Raw genomic sequence first — 19578 nt, forward strand, 5'->3', positions numbered from 1 at the left:
AGCAAAGCCAGAGGATCAGGGAGCAGGGAGCCAATGGAGGCTTGAGGATCTGGGCATGGAGCATGTTGGGAGAGAATTATATAGGGGGGTGGGCCAGGAGGACAGTATACAGGCAACAAGATTCCCAAGAGTGAGCAGAAAGAAGAGAGACATGCTTCGTCATTGGGAGTTATGTCCTGGGCCAAATTGGGCTCACCTGGGTCTCCCTATGTGTCCTCTCCACAGACACCCCATCTTCACCATCCATCGACCAGGTGGAGCCATACTCCAGCACGGCACAGGTGCAATTTGATGAGCCAGAGGCCACAGGTGGGGTGCCCATCCTCAAATACAAGGCTGAGTGGAGAGCCATGGGCGAGGAAGTGTGGCATTTCAAGTGGTATGATGCCAAAGAAGGTAAGTCGGGAAGAGTCATCATTTCCTTTAGAAGGAAGGGTTACTCCATGTTGGGCACACACTCACCCCTGCATTCTCCAGATCCTTGCACCCTCGCTGCCTTTTTGGGTAGGGTGGCATACCACTCTCACCTACTGGGGGATGCCAGGTGCCAGCACCTGCCATCCTGTTCATGTCCCTCTGCTGCAGCACCATCACCGTCCTCCCAGAATTGGGACATGGTCACATCTCATGTAGAGTGGTCGTCCTTCTGCCCCTTGTGCTTCAGGACCTGGTTCTCATCTGCCAGGATGGATGAGACCGTGTCAAGCACATTCCAAAGCAGAAGCCCTGCTTAGGTGTCGAGCACAATTGGATGAGCACACCCTGCACACTTGGGTTACATGTGCTGTGGGTTCTCTGACATCACCCATCCATCCTACTTGGTTATATTCAAGGACTGTCGTGTAATTATGATATTAGCCAAATAAGCAGAGCCAGCCAGACAAGTCTGCCCTTAAATCAATCCTGTGATATATTTCCAAACTAAAGATTTAAAAAATGACCCTTGGATGACTGCAATTTGAAGCTTCTGAGCCCAGACTATCTTTCCCTGAGGGTTGAGTATATTTAATGTCTAACTCTCCCTTTGGGGTGTAGTTGGATTAACTCAGTGAAGTATGCTTTGTTTCTGTAGAAATCTTTAATCCTGGCCCGATATGTGGTAATGAGGGTGGAAGTGGGAATGGGCTGGGGCGCAGTGTCATAGCCATTCAGAGACAGCTTCCAACCCAGTCTTACTGCGAATGTGTTCTGCTGGAAAGCTTGCATCACTCCTTCAGCTTTGGGGAGGGTTGGAGGGAGCCGAGAGGAATTTCCGTATAATCAGGAACAGAGCATGAAGAAGACAATCCCTTTACCTTCCCAACTTCCCTCTGAAACCTCATACCAACTTTATGGCAGGTTGATCCCATGTTACAGTTTGTCCAACACGCTTTTTTTTTTAACATCACTTCTAATTACTTTTTTATTGTGGTAAAATATACATAACGTGAAGTTTACCATTGTAACCATTTTTAAGTGTACGGTTCAGTGGCATTAAGTACATTCACGTTACTGTGTGACCATCACCACTATCCACCTCCAGAACTTTTTCATCATCCTAAACTCAGTATCCATTAAACGATAACTCCCCATTCTCTCCTCGCCCCAGGCCGTGGCAACCACCATTCTATTTTCTGTCTCTGTGCAATTGCCTGTTCTAGGTACTTTATATAAGTGGAATCATACAGTATTTGTCCTTTTATGTCTGGCTTATTTCAGTTAGTGTAGTGTCCTCAAGGTTCATCCACATTGTAGTGTATATCAGAATGTCCCTCCTTTTTAAAGCTGAATAATATTCCATTGTGTGTATATACTACAGTTTGTTTATCTGTTTATCCATTAATGGACACTTGGGTTGTTTCCACCTTCTGGCTATTGTGATCAATGCTGCTGTGAACATGGGTGTATGAATATATGTTCTAGTCCTTCCTTTCAATTCTTTTGTGTATATACCCAGAAGTGGAATTGCTGGATTAAGTGATAATTCTGTGTTTAATTTTTTGAGGGCCTGCCATGTTGTTTTCCACAGTGGCTGCAGCATTTTACCAATAGACTTTTCATCCTTTGTGATCCTTCCCATATTCTCACAACAGCCAACATGGAGGGCATCGTCACCATCGTGGGCCTAAAGCCTGAGACGAGGTACGCCGTGCGACTGGCAGCCCTCAATGGCAAGGGTCTGGGCGAGATCAGCGCAGCCTCCGAGTTCAAGACACAGCCAGTCCGTAAGTAAAGCCAGCTGCCCTGCCTCTTCCCCACCCACCCTCTTCTCCTTGGGGGCAGTGGGGGATCCTGAGCTGGCCCGGTCCGTTGTTCAGATGACAGCTTTTTGTCTTTCAGATCCCTCTGGTCAAGGTGGTCCCAGCTCCTAGTTCTCTGGCCCTCAGTCATGGCTGATACTCACTCCCTTTATCCTCTCTTTCTCGAAGGGCTTGGTGACTCTGTCAGAGTAGATGGTCCAGCTTATTAGAATAATAGCCAGGAAGGAGACCCACCCACACATTATCAGAGGGAATGGGGAGAAACACAGCAGCGTATCGTGGAGGGATGTGGGAGGTTTGCATTTTGACACGGGTCACAAAGGCCCTAAGCACCCTGTGACTTGAAGGAAGCAGGTACCGGCAGTGACAGTTCATATAATTAGTTGTGGGATTTTTGATGCAGCAGAGATACGAAGTTACAGAAAAACAGAAGCTGCCGTAGGATATGTGAGCAGGAACAAAATGCCAGCAATACAAAAGGGAAAAGGATGGCCGAGGCCTTTGACTCTTCTGCTCCTTCTCCCTCCCACACCACGAGCACATGTCAGGGTCTCCCTCCCTCACTGCCTCTTTCAAGAGTTGCTTCTTCCTGATTCCATTCAGGTTGCATCTCTGTTCTCCTCCGTCATCCCCTTTCCTTAAACTATGCTGGCTCTGCTTTTCCCAGCGTTCCCACAAAGAGCCAGGCTCTGGGCGAGCCCTGTTCTAGCAACATCCCTCCACAGACCTGGGTTCCTGCCCTGGGAGGATTGGGAGTCCCCCCAGCTGAAGAAGATGCTGTAGAACCGACTCCTTGAGTGGTCACAGAGCTCCCTGGGCCCGCTCTGATTCCTGGAATTAAAAAACACACAGAGGAATCTTGTGCCTCCTTCTCTTTGAAGCCACAGACCTGCAAAGTGCTCCCTTTCCCTCCGCCCAGAAATAGAAAGCCTGTCTCATCTTCCTCCTGCAGGAATTGCTTCTTTCTGGATTTGAAGTAATTTGATAATTTGAGTTTCCAGCTCCGTGTGCTCTGCGGATCCTATTCATTTCTTTTACATCTTGTGTTTTTTTTTCTTGGGTCTGTCTCTTGTCTTTTCCTTTCGTCTGTGTTCCACCCATGGGAAATGCAGATAGCCCTCTTCCACGTAAGTGCCTCTTGCTACCTCGTCACCTGTTTCCATAGTGTTAACATCCGCTAGTCCTAGTTCTTAATTTAGTTCAGTCCCTTTTTTGTCCCCTAGAGGCTGAAGTAGATGATACCGTCCGGGCCCTAACCACACTGACCTTTAGTCTAGCTGTGCACTTGTTAATGTCCGTAGGTTACTTCAAGAGGCTAACACTCGTCCTGTTTTAGAGCATGCAACTTTTGTGTCTTTTGGAATTGTGTTTATTTATTAATTTGTGTGTGTGATGATTGCCCTGTGGCAGAGATGATGTTTGCTGCGCCAAGCATGGTGGGGGTCTGCAGGTGGTCTCTCAGGAGCACTGTATAGCACCTGCTCACCTTAGCCAGGACGCCAGGAAAGGGACCACAGCCTCAACAGACCTCTCTGTTCAGAATCCCTTCATGGGGAAAAAAGCCTGACAGGAAATCACATTTGATTTTAGAAGATAAAAGAATCAAGCTCATTGCTCCTTCTGTGTCCGTCAGGGTGGCAGGTGGAGGCCTGGGAGGGAGCCCCTGCAGCAGCTGCCATTGTGAGGAGTAGCGTGAACTTTGGTTCCAAGTCACGGATGGGGCCATCCTGCAGGGCTGCTGGGGAGTTAAACTTCCAATTCCAGTCAACTCTGTTCTGTAGCACTAGGTTCCTTGCAATGTGCATTTCCACATTTGGGAAAACTGACCAGCTACTTAGTAACTCTCCTGCCAAGCATGTGGAGACGGGCTCATCCTCCCTGGGAAAGACACTCTAATCGTGTGAGCTGTAAATAGCGGACATAGGGAGCAAAGGTGACAGGAAGCTGGCCTGCTGCTCTGGGAGCAGAACTGTGGTCTGATCTCCTCAGCCTGCCTAGAGGCCCCCGGACTTCACTTCTGCTGAAGTGTGGCTCTTTCTTCCTGGGCTGAGCTCAGAATAGTGGAGGGAAGTGTTACCCTTGTGGGTAGTGGGAAGTGGAGGGAAGAGACTCAGAAGAAAAGGTATTCAGAAAGCTGCACACTCTTTTCATAAAAAGCTCCTAGCTCCTGAAAGGCACTCAGGGAAGCTTATCTTTTTAAAATTTATTCAGAAATATTGCAGCAACAGCAGAAAACAAGTAGCTCAGTGTAGGCGTTCTGAGATTTTGAGCAAGTGCTAAATCCACTATCTCAGCAGAGTTGGTTCCTGAATGAACTGGTTCTGGAAGGAGTCAGCCTGGGAGGGGGGAGTTGTCAGGTAGCACTGACAGCTGTCTGCTCTGGGCTGCAGCTCTGAATTCACCCTGCGTGAATTCAGTGGGAGCAGCTCTGGGCGTGAGAGCATCTTCCTCCTGGATCCTTAACCTGAGTCTTTGGGTTTCCTCGCTTGGGGATTTTATCAGTAAATGAATGCTGGCTCTGTTACATTACAGAGGGGAAGGCTGGCATGAGGCCTTCTTGCGAGTTTCTAACCAGTAACTGGGGCTTGGACTTCAAAGGCCACAGTGGTTTTCGTTCATTGCCAGCTCAGCCCTTGTAAAGGTGAGAATTTTTATAGCAGATGCTATGTTTTAAAAGTCAATATTTAATTAAAAAAAAAAAGGTAGGGGATACCTCTAGACGTTTTTGTTTGTTGTCTGCTAGTATGAAAACTGATAACTAAGATTCCAAGAAGCCATTTGGAAAATGGTGAGTTCAGCTCTCCATTCTAAGTAGATCATGAATGACAACCGTAGCAGGCGTTGCTAGTGGCATGATCATCTTGGTCATCCAATAAAGTTGTCGTTTAAAGTATTAAAAAGCAGACTCCTTTTAGCTAAGGAGAACCATGGCGCAGCCTTAGAGTGGAGTGCCTCTTTCAAGAACTGAGCAGGATAAGAGACAGCGTGCATGGGAAATATGCAGCAACGTCACACTCTCACTAAAGTTGGTTATGATGGTCAGGCCTTGTGCCCTCCTAGCCTTCCTAGAGTCGCTGAAGTGAGGGCCTAGCCGTGGGAGTATCCTGTTGTCCCAGACCCAGCCCAAAAAAGGATACAGCTGGAAGGAAGATGCCAGCTTTTACCACTGCCGTGATGAAACCCACTCACTGCTGCTAGGAAGCGAGGACGCGTTTTAGGAAGGACCTTCTCGGAGTTCTCACTCCCATTCCTTGGAAGGCACAAAGGTTATCTGAACTCAGGTAAACAAAATCAGTCATCAGTTCGGCTGCATGCTTACACCAAGCCCAACAACCAGCGGCGTTGGTTTCTGTCACTGGCTCATCTTGGCCACTGACGATACATTCCCATCCTGTAATGTTGGGGTGCAGATGCACCGCCTGATCCTGTGACACTGGAGTTAGGCCCTGGGTGCTCCCTCACCCAGGATCAACGGGAGCTGGCATACCAGACAGAGAGTCATTGCTGCCAGACCCTGGGTTTAGGAGGTAAAGGTGACAGCCAGTGCATTTTGCATTAGCTCATCACTTGAAGTTTGTTGAGATGTCTCAATCATGGGACTGCCTCCTTGGCTCCTGAATAGACTTCACCACGTTCGTTAACATGAATATGTCAAAGCAGGGATGAGCAGGTGAAACTAGCACAGCCACAAATACCTCAAGGACTCCTGCTTTGGAGCTGCCAGATTAGCAGGCCTGGCTCACCTGTCTGGAGGTTCTTTGTGTGTGGTTCATCAATGTGTGTGACGGTAACGAGGAAGCTGTGACTCAAACAAATAGAACTTCAACCTGGGAAAATGTTCCTGTTTCATGTATATTTAAGCCAAGTGTCTTCATGCTGTCAAGATGCTCTTAGGTGGAAAGCTGACGACCTGTTTGCCTTGGGAAGGGCTGTTTTGCTCTCAGAGCTGCTGAGGCCCTAAAGAGATGGTGTGATAATTGATTATGAATCTTTTCCCCCATGATTGAGCCACACACCTTCAGAATTTCGTGGCCTGAATATTACCTCTTAATTTGCTTCTGAACCATCAAGCGAAATGGATGATTTGTTTCAGGGTATAAAGATTACGTGTGAGTCTCTGCTTTTTAAAAGAAGCATCTTGAGGTTTTTCTATTCCCATTTTGCCCCCTAGATGGCACATTGCAAGTATAAGTTAAATGCATTGTAATACATTGTGGTTAAAGCACAGAAAACTCCATCCCTTCACCAGAATATTATGGACAATTATGCAGACAGTTCAAGCCAAAAAAATAAAAGAGAAAGAGAGAGAGATACATTTTACCTGAATTAACCAGACCATCAAGTCAGGATGAGTTAGTGGCCTATCATGCTCTGATGCCAGTGACAATGTACTCACACGGTTTAATGAGGTGCTCTCATCTGGGACATAAAGGGAAGACGGAACCAGGTGTGTCAAGGCAGTGATGGAGATAATGGTGATGTTTTCCCAAATGTTCCTCTAACTCTCCAAGGGGATTTCGTTTTGTGATCATTAATGGGACAACTTCTGAATATTTGCCAATGAAAAGCTAAAGATCCATTCACTGTCCAAAATGTCCTGGATGCACCGTTTCTAATCGTTCTCCATGCAGAAAGTTGGATAATGTTACTTGTTTAGCTAGAATAACACTCAGTATTATTTGCAACGCTCTCCATACACACTGCAGCATCCAGAGAACCACATTCTTAGGGTTTCTTTGGAGGGCAGCAGTGGTCGTTTATCATCAAGATGCCAGACAATCGTGAACCTCACCAAGTAGTAAACATTAGTAAGTGGGAGGATCATTTCCATTTCATTTGGATATTGAAATTAGAGAGTAAGACATACAAGTTTTGCTACGAATATGTGCCATAAGTGTAAATATATGCCTATATGCAAACACATTTATGGAACACGAAAAGCCAAAGTCTTTTTCTCCTTTACTTGCTCACCTTTAGCTGAGGTCCAGGTTCCCTTTCCTCCCATACGTCTGATCCTATGGAGACAGCTGGTCCTGCTGAATTGGCTATTTGTTTTAGACAGGGTTGGAGGCCTCTGCAGCTGTTCCTGGCCCAATCCCTAACCTGCACCAGAGGGCTTGGCAGGCGCACAGGCTTATGCTTTGAAGTGCGAGAGCCCTGCTCTGTGCAGTTCTCCGGCCACCTGTTCTCATGCATGGTGTTCTTCTTCCCCACTTTAACTTGCTTCAGCTTCTTGTACTGACATCCCAGGATTGGCTCATCCATTTTGTCCTTCGATATCTATGCGCCTGGGTGATCTTTTTTCCCTTTCTTTTGGTCACCTTCATTTTTCTTTCCTCAGCGGCTCCTGCTAGCTCTTCCACCCCTGTTCCATTGTCTCATCCAGATAGTGAGTATCTTTTTCTTCATCCATCTCCCTGCAGGTTGCTTTCCACCAGCCTCAGTGGGTCTGCTTAATGTTATCTCCTTCACCAGGTGATCATTCAACTCTGTTGGTGGAAGACAGCGCCGGGTTTTAGAGAAGCAAATGAAAGGAGAAATAAGCACAGGGCCTCTCAGATTCCTGGGAAGCAGCACTCCCCGAATGGGATGCAAGTGAAAAGCGTTGCTCTGGACAGAAATGCCTGCAGGCAGGCTGCTTGAGGCCGCAGCAGCGCAGCCTTGTCCTCAGGATTTTTAGTGGGCCAGACCAAAGCTGATATTTGGAGAAGCCAAAGGAATTTGCCGAGGCACATACCTATTCCGCAGGGTCGTAAGAAATGCTCTGGGTGTTGTGTGTTTGCCCTTCTTTTTAATTGGCACAGTTGGATTCAGACGTTGAAATTAGATAGCGAGGCCTGCAGCTTTTGCTTTCTCCATAAATGCATACATTTCTCATAAATATTTGTGGGGAAATCAACAGTGTCTGCTTGCAGATGTGTCTGGCAATAGCACTTGGGCAAGTTTTTAACCCTTCACACTGAGCCTTGTTTTTCTCCTCTACGAAATAGGGTGAGTAGTCGCCCTCCTCCCCCGCTCCCATCCCCCCAAAACCCAGCAAACATTATAGCATTTCTCAAGCTGTGTTTGCCCTCCCAGAGCAGTGCCACTGAGTCTCACGGTGACATCCCCTGGTCAGTCTCAGGCTTCGTCATCCTGACTGAGCCTCGCTCATTTACCATCTCATTCCATTTGGCTGCCTGTCCTTTTGTTTCCTGAGTCCTCGGGAGTCCAGAGAGCCCCAGGCCTGCCACGATTTGGAGTTTTGAACCTAGCTTTCTGGGGGAAGGAGCAAAGTGAGACCGCAGCTGAGTGAGGCCAGTGTGTCATGCCAACATGTGGTCAGAGCAGCAGACGGTGGCGAGGCTGGCGTGCTCCCTCAGTCCATCAGAAGCCCCTGCACTTTGAGTGCAGCCTCAGGAGGCAACTGGAGCCTCGAGCTCAGGAGCCCTCTGCTGCATCTATATAACTCAGAAACAGGCACAACACCCAGCACAGTGCTTCCAGGCAGTGGACTGTAGCAGCAGGAGCTCAGGCTTGGGAACCAGGCAGCCCTGGGTTCCAGTCTCAGCTCCACTACTTCTGTATACAGCTCCACGACCTTGAATGAGTCGCTCAGCCTCCCCGAACCTCAGATTTCTTATTTCTCAAATGAAGGATAGATTCTACCTGCTTTCTAGGTGTTTTTGAAACTGAACCATTAAACACAAAAAGCACAAAACAGTGCCCAGCACATAATAGCTGGGATTCTTGGTAAGAATAAATGAGTGATGTCATTATTTGCTGCAGGAGAGTAATTTGTCAGCAAATCTCTGATAATCTCTTTAAAATTTCTGTATTTATATTGATAAATCAGGGAAGAAGGGAGTGAGAGAATGTCTCCTTCACTATCTCTCTTTTCTTTATGATAATGCCTTAAAAGTACATATACATTTATTTATGAATTTCTCTCCGTTCTCTCCTTCACCTTTCTGTGCCCTTTCTGTCTGTCATGTTTCCATAGCAACCTGGCCTTTTCCTGCTCTTACAACCACAGAACCATCTAGTGAGTACAGAGCTGAGCTGCTCTTGGCCAGATTGCCGCTTGTTGCAGAGCTGACTTCTGGGTCCCAGCGCTGCCTGGGGTTTTCTCTTGTATTAAAAGCAATAGTTGTGAATGCATGGAGCCTCCTCGCCTGGTGTGGTTTCCTGAGCATGCTGTCCACCTGGCTGAGAGAGCAGCCCCAGCGTCACCAAAAGAACTAGGGTGGTTATTTGAAGACTACTATGTGCACAGAGGCAGCCTTTCCAAATTTACTCTCAAGTTAAAAATAGAAAAGGCTTAGAGAAATGCTGAGGAGACAAAAGAACAGAATCTCTTCCCAGCTTTTGTTGTCTCCCCTCTGAAATACGTACGCACACACACACACACACACACGCTCACACATGCACACTAATACAGAAGTAGCTGAACGACTGAGAACACGGGAAAGAATAGGAAAAAATGGCTGCTTGGGGAAAGGTAGAGGGTCATACAAAGTAGGAAGGAGTGGCTTCTTCCTGACAGCATGCCCTCCTTTGTCTCACTGGCCGCGTCATGGAGCAGGCACGCAGACAGAGCACACGTGGGAAGCAGAGGTATTTCCAATCCTTAAAAGCCTCCTCCTCAGGGTAGAAAAATAAGGCCGGAAAAAGCCTAACCAGGCTCTCTCCAGTTTGTCTGCTGAGTCCAGATGAAAGTTCTGGCATTCATCTCCTGATGATAGAGTCAGGGCCAGACTGTATCATCTTTTCTACTGTGGAAACATCACACTTCATCACAAGGGTAACACATTCCAAGCTAGTCTTTATAATGCTCTAATGAAGTGAGCTTGTGTGTCGTGGCCTTAAATCCCCTGACAAGTCAACTGTGTGTGTATGTTTACAGTGTGTGTCCACAGCTGTGTGGGAGTTTTAGATTTTATAGCATTTTGGAGTACACAGAAAAAATAACACCCATCCCCAGGGCCGGCCCAGTAGCATAGTGGTTAAGTTCATGCACTCAGCTTTGGGGGCCCAGGGTTCACAAGTTCACATCCCAGGCGGAACCTATGTACTGCTCATCAAGCCATGCTGTGGTGGCATCCCGCATACAAAATAGAGGCAGATTGGCACAGATGTTAGCTCAGGGACAATCTTCCTCAGCAAGAAAAGAAATAATAATAATAAAATTGTGTTCCTTTGAGCGGTAGTCAGGATGAGCAGGCAGAAAGCAGGTATGCGAAGTACAGCTCCTGCTCCCAGGGCCAGGGTTTCTGATACATAATTGAACAGAGAAGAAAAGACTTTCCACGTTCTGCGTGCTGTGTGAAATGGTTCTTTTCTCTACTGCAGAGCATAGCTAAGGGTCTGCTTTCTTGGTGTTCTCTGTGTGTGTGTGTGTGTGTGTGTGTGTGTGTGTGCTGCAATGAATTTTAATTCCTGATGCTTTTGAGGTTTCATTTTGTCAGCAGAGCCGAGCGGGTGACAATGAACTGTGCTCACATGGATTTAATGTGGATGTTGGGTTTTCTTGCATTTGGAAAAGGAATGCAACAAACAGTACCCTTTCTTCTAACAGCCATGCTCCTGTCCTTTCCAGCTTGGGTGCAGTGTGTGTGCCAAGCGTAGTAGGAGAAGGCTGCATCATGCACTTGCACAAATCGTGTCCTGTTTACGGTGTCTCACTGTAGGTTGGTCTTCTCTGCAAGTAAAACACAATCTTGGGTCCAGATTTTTCCCTAAGGAGGAATTAGGTGTTTCACCCTTGACGTATGTTTAATTTTTAAACATCAGACATTTCTGCCCACAGATAAAATGCTTAGTAGTGCCGTCCAAAGAGAAGAAAGTTTGAGTCTGTTTTATTTTGAACAACTTGACTACTGACCCAAATTGTAGGTCTCAGTGGATACTGGGATAAAGGAAAGACGGTCACAGTTGGGCAGCCCCTTGTATTTAGCCTGAGCACTTTCCTCAACAGCAAGGCAAAATGTAGGAACTGTGAATTGCAGTGGAAATAATAGCCAAGCAGCTATAAGCATATGAAAAATCGATCCTCTGTCAGTCAGTAGGGTTGAAAATAAATAATGTCTCCTCTTTTCACTTGTGTGTGTCTATTTTGATCCATTTATAATTATGAATGAATGAAGCTATCCTAAATAAAAATCAAAGGAGAAACTGCTCAGTTGTATATAGTCCCTGCAGGGCACCCTTGGTTGGAATGTGCCAGAACCTGTATAATGTCAAATAATAAAAAGCATACGTTCTGTCAGCTCACAGTGGCAAGGGAATAGGTAACTTGGTTAAAGAGGTTCTCTCGAATTGTTTTTAAACAGTCCTGTGCTTTGGGCAGAAATGTATCCCCACCTCCCTTCTTTGTCTTTCTTCTCTCTTAGCCTCAACTGGCAATAGCCAAAACTTCCCTCCTTTGGCCTGTGAAGGCTGAGGCTGGAAACCCAGAATGCCTTTTAACGAGGCAAGGTCAATCCAGCAAATTTGGAATGTAAATGCAGCATAGGAACAAAAAGAAATGTAGATAAATCCAAAGAAGAAAACTGGTTTTTTTTTTCATCGTAAAAATCAAATTCGTGTCTTATCGGTGTAGCCACACATCTAAAGAGAGAGCTGTATCCACTAATGCCCAAGCCTTAGTTTAATGTCGGATTCTCAGCTCGTTGGGCCGTGGGTTCAGTTTCTACTGTTTATTGTTGACTGAGCCGGTGTCTCAACCTCCAGAGGGAACCTAGTCCCTTTGTGCACTGGCCTCTTCCTTCGTTTGTGTCTCCACCGGGGTATCTCACTGGGGACTCCAGGATAATGTGGGCAGATGAATAGGGAAGCGAGGAAAGATCCCCAGGGCTCCTTCTCTGGCCCGCATCCACCAAGCTCATGCAGCCCATGCCCCCTCTCCTTGTTGCACCAAAGGAAACATGAAATGACTTTTCTTGATGTGACGTAATATTTTATTCTTACAGGGCACAGAGTCTACGCCTTAAAACTCTTGCAACTTTTCCTTCATGACCGGTATTCTCTTTCATCGCGCTTGTTTCCCAAGGATGCCGAGACATTTCTGGAATCTGTGAATAGTAACTTGCTTTTTTCTTTTCGTTCAACAGTCTCCTGGAATGACTTTGACATCTGGGTCCTGACAGAAACACCTCCCTATTTCAAAACAAGTTTACGTGCTCCTTGCTGTGGTATTAATGTGCAGTGTTGCAGCCGTATCTAATGCTTATTGGTGTTGTTAACCAGTTGCTCTTTCTGATTTATTATTCTTCTATTTCCGGGCAGTTTTACTGTCCTCCCAATGTTTCCTATATATGCTGCTAATTTAATTTGATTTCTCCTTTTATTTAGTCTGTGATTTGGTTGTTGATTTTTCTCCCTGCCCATTGTTTACATCAGTTTTTAATTTTTTTGTATTTTCCATGTGACCTCCTCCACTTTCCTTTCAACCAATCATGTGCGTGCGTATCATGTGACTTTGTCATGTGGCTTGCATGGTGCTGATGATGTCGTCCACGCTGATGAACAGAAGGTAAAACTCTTTGTTCTGATTAGTGCAATAAATCTGGGACCACAGCCTGGCACCTAGGGCCCGCTCATTTCTTCCTGTCTCAGATTGCCTAAGCGAAACCATTTGAGAGGTTTTCTCTTGCTCTCAATTCACCACCAGAATTCATCATTCTTTGCAGCCCTGACATGACAATTTGATACCATGAAAGCCTTTGGTTTAATATTCTGCTTCAAGAAAGTTGGCCACGCAAACTGCTGTCTACAGTAAAAGCCACTTTCGCCACAACACAACACAGTTTGCAAACTTGAATTTTTACCAGATAATTCATAAAAATTATTTCCCAGAAAGCAGTTTTGTAAGTTAGCTTTACAGCATTGTTGTTTAACTTTTTCCCGTAGTTCTAAAAGCCGCAGTTGCTCTAAAATGAGTCGATTTCGGTGAAAATCTATCTGTTTACAACATTGAAATGTATCAATTGCGAAGGTTGTATTTGCTCAAAACCAGTGAGAATGCTTCAAAAGGTTCATGCCAATCGAGGACCTTCTGAAATGACATGTAAGACTTTGGATTTAGAGCAGTTTGGCTGTGGTTGCTGAGGTGTCACTTTTCCAGAGTGACCCTCCCCCAGACAGAGGGGAAAGAAAATCAAAGCAAAAGTCACTTGGCAATTACCACGACTGGAGATCTCCCTGGAATCAAGAAGCTTATGACTGACCCTTGCAGCAAAGGAAATAAAATTATAGCCTAATTAAGCGCATAGCAGTGACAAAATAATTAGTTAATATGGCGACTGTCACAACCTTGTGCAAACATTTCTCGCTTCCCATAAAGAGAAAAGGAAGCCTCTGCTCACAGCGTCCCCCAGTAAAATCAAACACCTCTTCAGAACCTGCCCCGGGAGTCATATGCATCCCTTTCTCTTCTAACTGAAAATGTTTACTTCAATGTTTACACCCTGAGACACGTAGAGGCTGCATTGATCACGAAAGCAGAACTAACACCAGTAACCGCCCTGGGTGCCCGTGCATGCAAGGGCTCCCCCGGTTGACCTCACTTCTCTGAGAACTGATGGGCGACATCCACGCAAACAAAACCATCCACAGCTCGTCTCGCATGTTCTTGTTCCTGGTCTGTCCTTTTGTTTCGTGCTCCCCACGTGTATGAGCCTCGTGAATGTTCCCTTTCGCTCGCCCTCCCCATTGGTCACTTCTCAGGACTTCTGGGTGCGGCCACTGTGCCCCAGTCTAGTCCCATTTACAACCAGACTCCTGGACAGAAGCTTAGATCAGAGCTGCCCTCGTTTCCGAAAAGATGTTTGCTATTGACGTTGTATGAAATAAAGTAGAAATATCCCGCAAGCAGGGGAACATCTGAGTGCTAGGAATTTTGACCTGCCTTAAAAGACTGTCTTAATCTGTGAGTCTTAAGGCAGAGAATATTGGGAGCTGAAAACTTTCTAAACCCCAAGCCCCACCCAAAATATTGTGGTTTTGTTATTTCCCTAAGAGGGACCAGGCTCTTTCAGGCTTGTGGTGACTGCTGGGAGGGTGATATTCTGGGCAAAGGCCTGAACTTTCCCCTGGAAATGTTAAGCATGAGCAGATGTTAGGTTGAAACCCGTTAGTTTCTTTTTTAAAAACAAATTTGTTCATTTCTGTGCAATGCTGTAAGTCAGAATGAAGCAAAGTGCAGTGTTATCAAGGTAGAAACGAATTCACACCTCGAAGGAGAGCTCTCTCCCAGACATTTCAAGCAAGGCAAGAAAGGTTGGAAGATGCTTCCTGCAGTTGCCCTGGAAGCATACCTGAGCTGTGGTCTTGGCTGTCGGAGAAAAATCTGGCCAGTACTAAAAAAATCGCTGAGAGCCGATGGAATTCCTAAGCATGACTACCCCCTCAACAAACTGCTATCCTGTCTGTGACAGACCCTCTCCTGCCATTGGCAAAGGGACAGGCAGAGGACTTGTTATTCAGATAAGCAGCAAGCAGCAGGAATTGTCCTTTCATAATAAAATTTAAGGGTATGGAGAATTCAGAACAAATAGAATTTACAAGGGAGAGAAATAAGAGCTTCGTTAAGGAGAGTTATTTCCTGCCTCCCTTCTCTGGCTGTTAGTAAAGGTTTAAGGTGAGTTAGGCCTAAACGAGGAAGGTTTAAGTGAGCAAGGAGTCTTCCTCCTGGCAGTGGGTCATACACCCACAGTTGATGAGATCCAGTGTCCCTGTCCACCACCACCTCCTCCCCAAAATTACCCGGGATGCGCTTAACACATGCTCATGTTCCATGCGCCTGACGTTCCCGTCCACAGCGTTTGCTCAGTCCAGCAGTACTGATTCAGAAGAAGAAGGGAGGCGAAGACAGACATTGAGCACCACGCCCCAGGGTCACGTGGCTCCCCAGCCTACAGAGCTTTGCATATAGGGATTCACGACAGGGAAGCTCAGGCACGTGTCCCAGGAGTGCAGGAGTGGGTTCGCTGTGGCCAGCTAAAATGCCCCCCGTTGCAAAAGTTATTTCTGATAGCATGGCATCCGGTAACTGCAGGGCCTGCTTCCTCCACTGGCTCCAAAAGCTATTGAGGACTCTGTGCAAATGGGACTCCCCTGCCCCCTCCCCACGAGCAGCATGTGTGTGACGAGAAGCCCCCTGCACCCCCCTGTCAGCGTGTTGCATGTTTGAGCATGACTCCCTCCCCACCCATTCATAATGATCTTTTTTTCTTTAGCTACTGACACTGACTCGTGCTAGGACATGCTGATTCTGATGAACTAAACTCTTTAACACCCACTCTTCCTCCTTAGATTGAAAACATCACTAACCACCCCTTCCACTCCTTCCTTTATTTTTTACAGCTGTGTGTCTGGATTGCCACAGTCTCTGGCAGGTCGACATAGTCTTGCACCAGGGGCTCTGTTCTAATTGCCTTTATTCCTAAGGATTCCTTGCACTGGTGGTTCCCAGGGTAGAGAGCTAGCTTGAAAAGGCTGAAGAGTGAGGCAGTGGTGTGTATCAGCCCGAAGCCTGTGGGCAGGGATCGGGGCCTTTGGAAAGTGCCCATTTCCCTAGGGTTTACCAGGATGAGGGCTGAAACCTCCCAGAAGCCTCATACTTCTTAATAAGTAATCTAACGTCCATGAAATAATGTTGAAGATGTGCGCAAACCCCCATTGTGGCCTTGGAGGCAGGAGCTGAGTTAATTGTTGGTGATAGCAGTTATTTCTGTCATAACTTCCTCAGCCTGGATCAGCCCCATAACCACAAGCCATACCTTTGTGGTCGTATTTTCTTTTTAGGATGATGAAACAAAGATAATTGATCAATTAATCTGTTGATGTTTTCATGACACCCACGAGAAGGGAATTGGTGTTTTTGTGGTTCAGTCTGTCAGAGTTCATTTGTTGCTGTTTAATTTGTGCTCCATGCTCCCATTTGCCCTCCCCACCCCACCCCCCGCACACAGTCACCTTCATGATTCCTGAGAAAACTGATGCTGGAGACGATTTTTGGACTAGATGCCTCTGTGAGCTTGGCCGCAGAGAGCTGAGCATCCTTCTCTGTAAAAGCCATGCCATACCTGCTCATTCTGTACCCCAGCATTCCCTGGAGCCAGAGACTAGGATGGCCAAGAGTCAGGGGGCACCAGCACAAGCAAATCCTTAACAATTAAGAGAAAAGCGTTCAGGAGATAAAAGAACACTTTACTCCAAAGGCCTGATGCGGGGGAGCTGTGCTTAAGACAAATTGACTGTCATCCGTGCACTGTCGGCTGCTCTTGCGACTGTCCAAAAACCATCTCAGAACAGAATAGCATGTAGGTTGCCAAAGGAGGCATCAGGGAGATTTTGAGGGTCCAAGAATGGATGCAGCATAAATCACATTAGTTTGTTTGACGTCCAGGGCGAAGAGCTTGGTCTCAGGAAGGCAAGTTTGTGGTCTAATAACTCTAAATCCTAATTCCCTTAAGTTGTTTGCTGATCCTCTAAGGAACGGTCAAACTTCAAACCTTTGATGTAATTTTGAATGTTCCTGAGTTTGAAAAATCAAATAGACTTCATATTTGAACAGCTAAATCATACATTTTGGACTGTTTCAAACAAATAATAGAAAGAAATATACAAGTTTCAAATTGCTTATGAGAAATAATCAATAAACGGGAACAGGAATTAGGATAAACCAATGAACAGCACCTTTAATGCCAGACAATCTTATGTGACAGCAAATGTAAAAGGCTCTAATGCAGGCCTTCCATCCATAATCGGTTTACACTCAGATGCCCGAGACTCTGTGTGGATCCCTAAGGGAGAGAAAGCAAAGTGGATGAAGATGGACCCAGGTCAAGCCTGTCTCAGGATGCCCATCGGCACCTCAGTGCATCATTCAGAATGCAGACTCTGGGTCCTTGGGCTTTTTTGAGTGAGATGTAGAATATTGTTTTCCTTCTAAAATTCACAATTGTTGTCCCAACACCCTGGGCTTGCTTTAACTTTTGTTGTGAAATTCAGATATCCAGCAGTAGTTTTCTGATCCCAGGGTTTCGGGTGACGGGGGGAAAGACATGATGCCGACTTCAATGTTAGGGCCCAGTAGCACAATAATTACAAAGAAGAACCTACGATGTGCATGGCCAGAAATACACATTTCAATTATGGTTTCCCAGGGGAATTTATAGGGCCTGCCTATATTTCTGGCTATATGTGGTCTCTATGGTACATTCTTTTTCCTTGCATCCGTGATTTACATTCTTCTAGAAAAATAGCAGAACTGCCTAATATTTCATAGTTGTTACTGGGAAGGTTTATTTTTTAGAGTACTGTTTTGGTCTTTACGTCAAATATTTTGGGGGCGAAATTTGACTTCATAGCTGAAGCTAAACTCAGAGGGTATAATTAACCCCAGGGGTTTTCCTGGAGCAACTGCCGATTGCTGCTGAATCACAAACCAACATTTACCAATAATTACAATATTGGTTTTGTGAAAATTACCCGTAATGATTTCAATCAGAGCAGCCATCTCAGAGCGGAGTGCACATTGGGACCCTCTGAATCATTTCCTTCCTAATGTGCTCAGCAAAGCAGTGAGCCCCTGGAATGCCAAGGCCCCATTTCTTTGGTGTCAGCCCCTCCCTCGTCAGGCGTGGCTGGAGCCTTCTTTTTGCAGAGAGCTTAAGAAATAGTTTCTTTAACCCCATTTCTAGTCTTTAAAACAGTTGGCCGACAGTAAACATTTGAGGATGAATAACACAATTGATTAAACAAATATTGCACCTTCTACATCTCTGTGTACTTACAGTCAGTTCCATAGCCACAAAGTTGATCAGAATCCTTATGATGTTAGTTGAATATGATCTTTCTTTACAAATACCGTCGTAGGTTATACTGTCATAGGAAGGGTTGTGTTTCTATACGAGGACCCCACCATTTTTTTAAAAGAATTGATCATAACTGTTTTCATTTGGCAAACAAAACCATGCCTTATTCACCTTTGAAACTCCAATACCTAATCGATTACCTGGTATCTAGTAGGTACTCAATATACATTTGTTGAATAAATCATATTTAAAGCACTCAAAAAGGTACACCTGAATATTATATGACATAAAATGCTCTGAATTCTGTAAGAAAATAATACACACCTATCAGAGTAACATGATCATCAAGTAGATAAAATGATAGCAATTATAGTGTTCGAACTTTGGTAAATGTTAGAACTATGTGCTATCAATAGTACAGTTTTTAGTGGTTTCTCTGTGATTCCAATTATATTTTTTCTGAAACATATGCAAAGACAGGAGCGTGCCCTCATCAGGGCTGTTGGTTTCTGCAGGGACTCCCTGGAGAGATTTTTGTTCATATGTCTTTGAAGAGACTTTTCAAAGATGAGAGTTTTCTCAAAAAAAGTTTTGAGATAACTGTTTAAAAATTGTAAAAAAAAAAACCCAAAAATGAACAACTCTGTGCCTTAGAGATATGGAATTGTTGATCTTGGGCTCCATCTCCCTAAAATTGTCTGGACATCCTATATTTTGTGTTCTGTCTTTTTACAGTGTCATGAAAATAGCCAGGGTGAGCTTGATGGTCCATCCTAGCGCAGTGACTGTCACTGTGTCTTAGTGATGGCAGAGTGAGAAGGAGCCGTAGAGAGCACCCGATGGTCCAGTGCCCATATTTTGCAAATGTGGAGACTGAGGCAGTGACCTGTCCAAGGCAACAGACCCTCTGGGCTCTCCTGCAGCATCCTTAGTGCTCAGTTTTAAAGGGATCTTCACAAACATGAGAGAGAGCACCTCTTCTAAATAGATACTTCCCAAAGCAGAATTCCGTGTTTTGCAGTACCGATTCAGCCTTGGAAACCCACGCTGCTCACATCTGAGAGGAAGTAATAAGGAAGGTGCAGCCAGAGCAGCCGCAGTGGATTCATCTCTATTTCCCTTCCAAAGAGGTCTTGGGGGGAAGGACTGGGTCCTTGCCTGGTGGGTGTGTTGGGAGGGCCACTGACGCCAACTCCTTCCCTCCTTCTTAAGGCAAATAGACCGTCCATCACAGAGTCAGTGTTGCAATTCTAAATACAGAAAGTTATAATGATTAAAATCCACCTCCGTTGAGTCTAGAGTCATCCACCATCTCGTTTTGCCTGCGACTAACTTTCCAGTGTAGGACTTGCAGTGCTAACACCTGGGAAGTCCCCGTCTAAGCAGCATGAGTTGGTCACCCTAATTCAGTCAGGGATCAGCATTTGTAAAGTCCTTCTGCACGCCTCCTTCCATCTGTTCAGCATGGTGAATCTACACAAACCGCCCTACTCTATAATACGCTCCACGTGCACTTCCTTTTTAGCGCTTGATATTTA

At 45.7% G+C, this 19578-nt stretch overlaps 1 protein-coding gene across 21 annotated transcripts in view; it reads left to right on the forward strand.

The window, feature by feature from the left end:
* NCAM1 (neural cell adhesion molecule 1) overlaps positions 1-19578 on the forward strand; it is a 299859-nt gene that overhangs the window by 259450 nt on the left and 20831 nt on the right. For 11 of the 21 annotated variants that reach the window (XM_070623103.1, XM_070623099.1, XM_070623107.1 and 8 more), the window contains 2 exons: positions 226-396; positions 2073-2204. In XM_070623103.1, coding sequence (XP_070479204.1) covers positions 226-396; positions 2073-2204 — 303 coding nt within the window. Of the gene's footprint in view, positions 1-225; positions 397-2072; positions 2205-3352; positions 3368-19578 lie in introns of all 21 variants that reach the window. The other 10 variants (XM_070623096.1, XM_070623105.1, XM_070623098.1 and 7 more) reach the window with 1 other exon arrangement.

Source organism: Equus przewalskii, chromosome 6 (assembly GCF_037783145.1).
Source record: "Equus przewalskii isolate Varuska chromosome 6, EquPr2, whole genome shotgun sequence".
Lineage (NCBI taxonomy): Eukaryota > Metazoa > Chordata > Mammalia > Perissodactyla > Equidae > Equus > Equus przewalskii.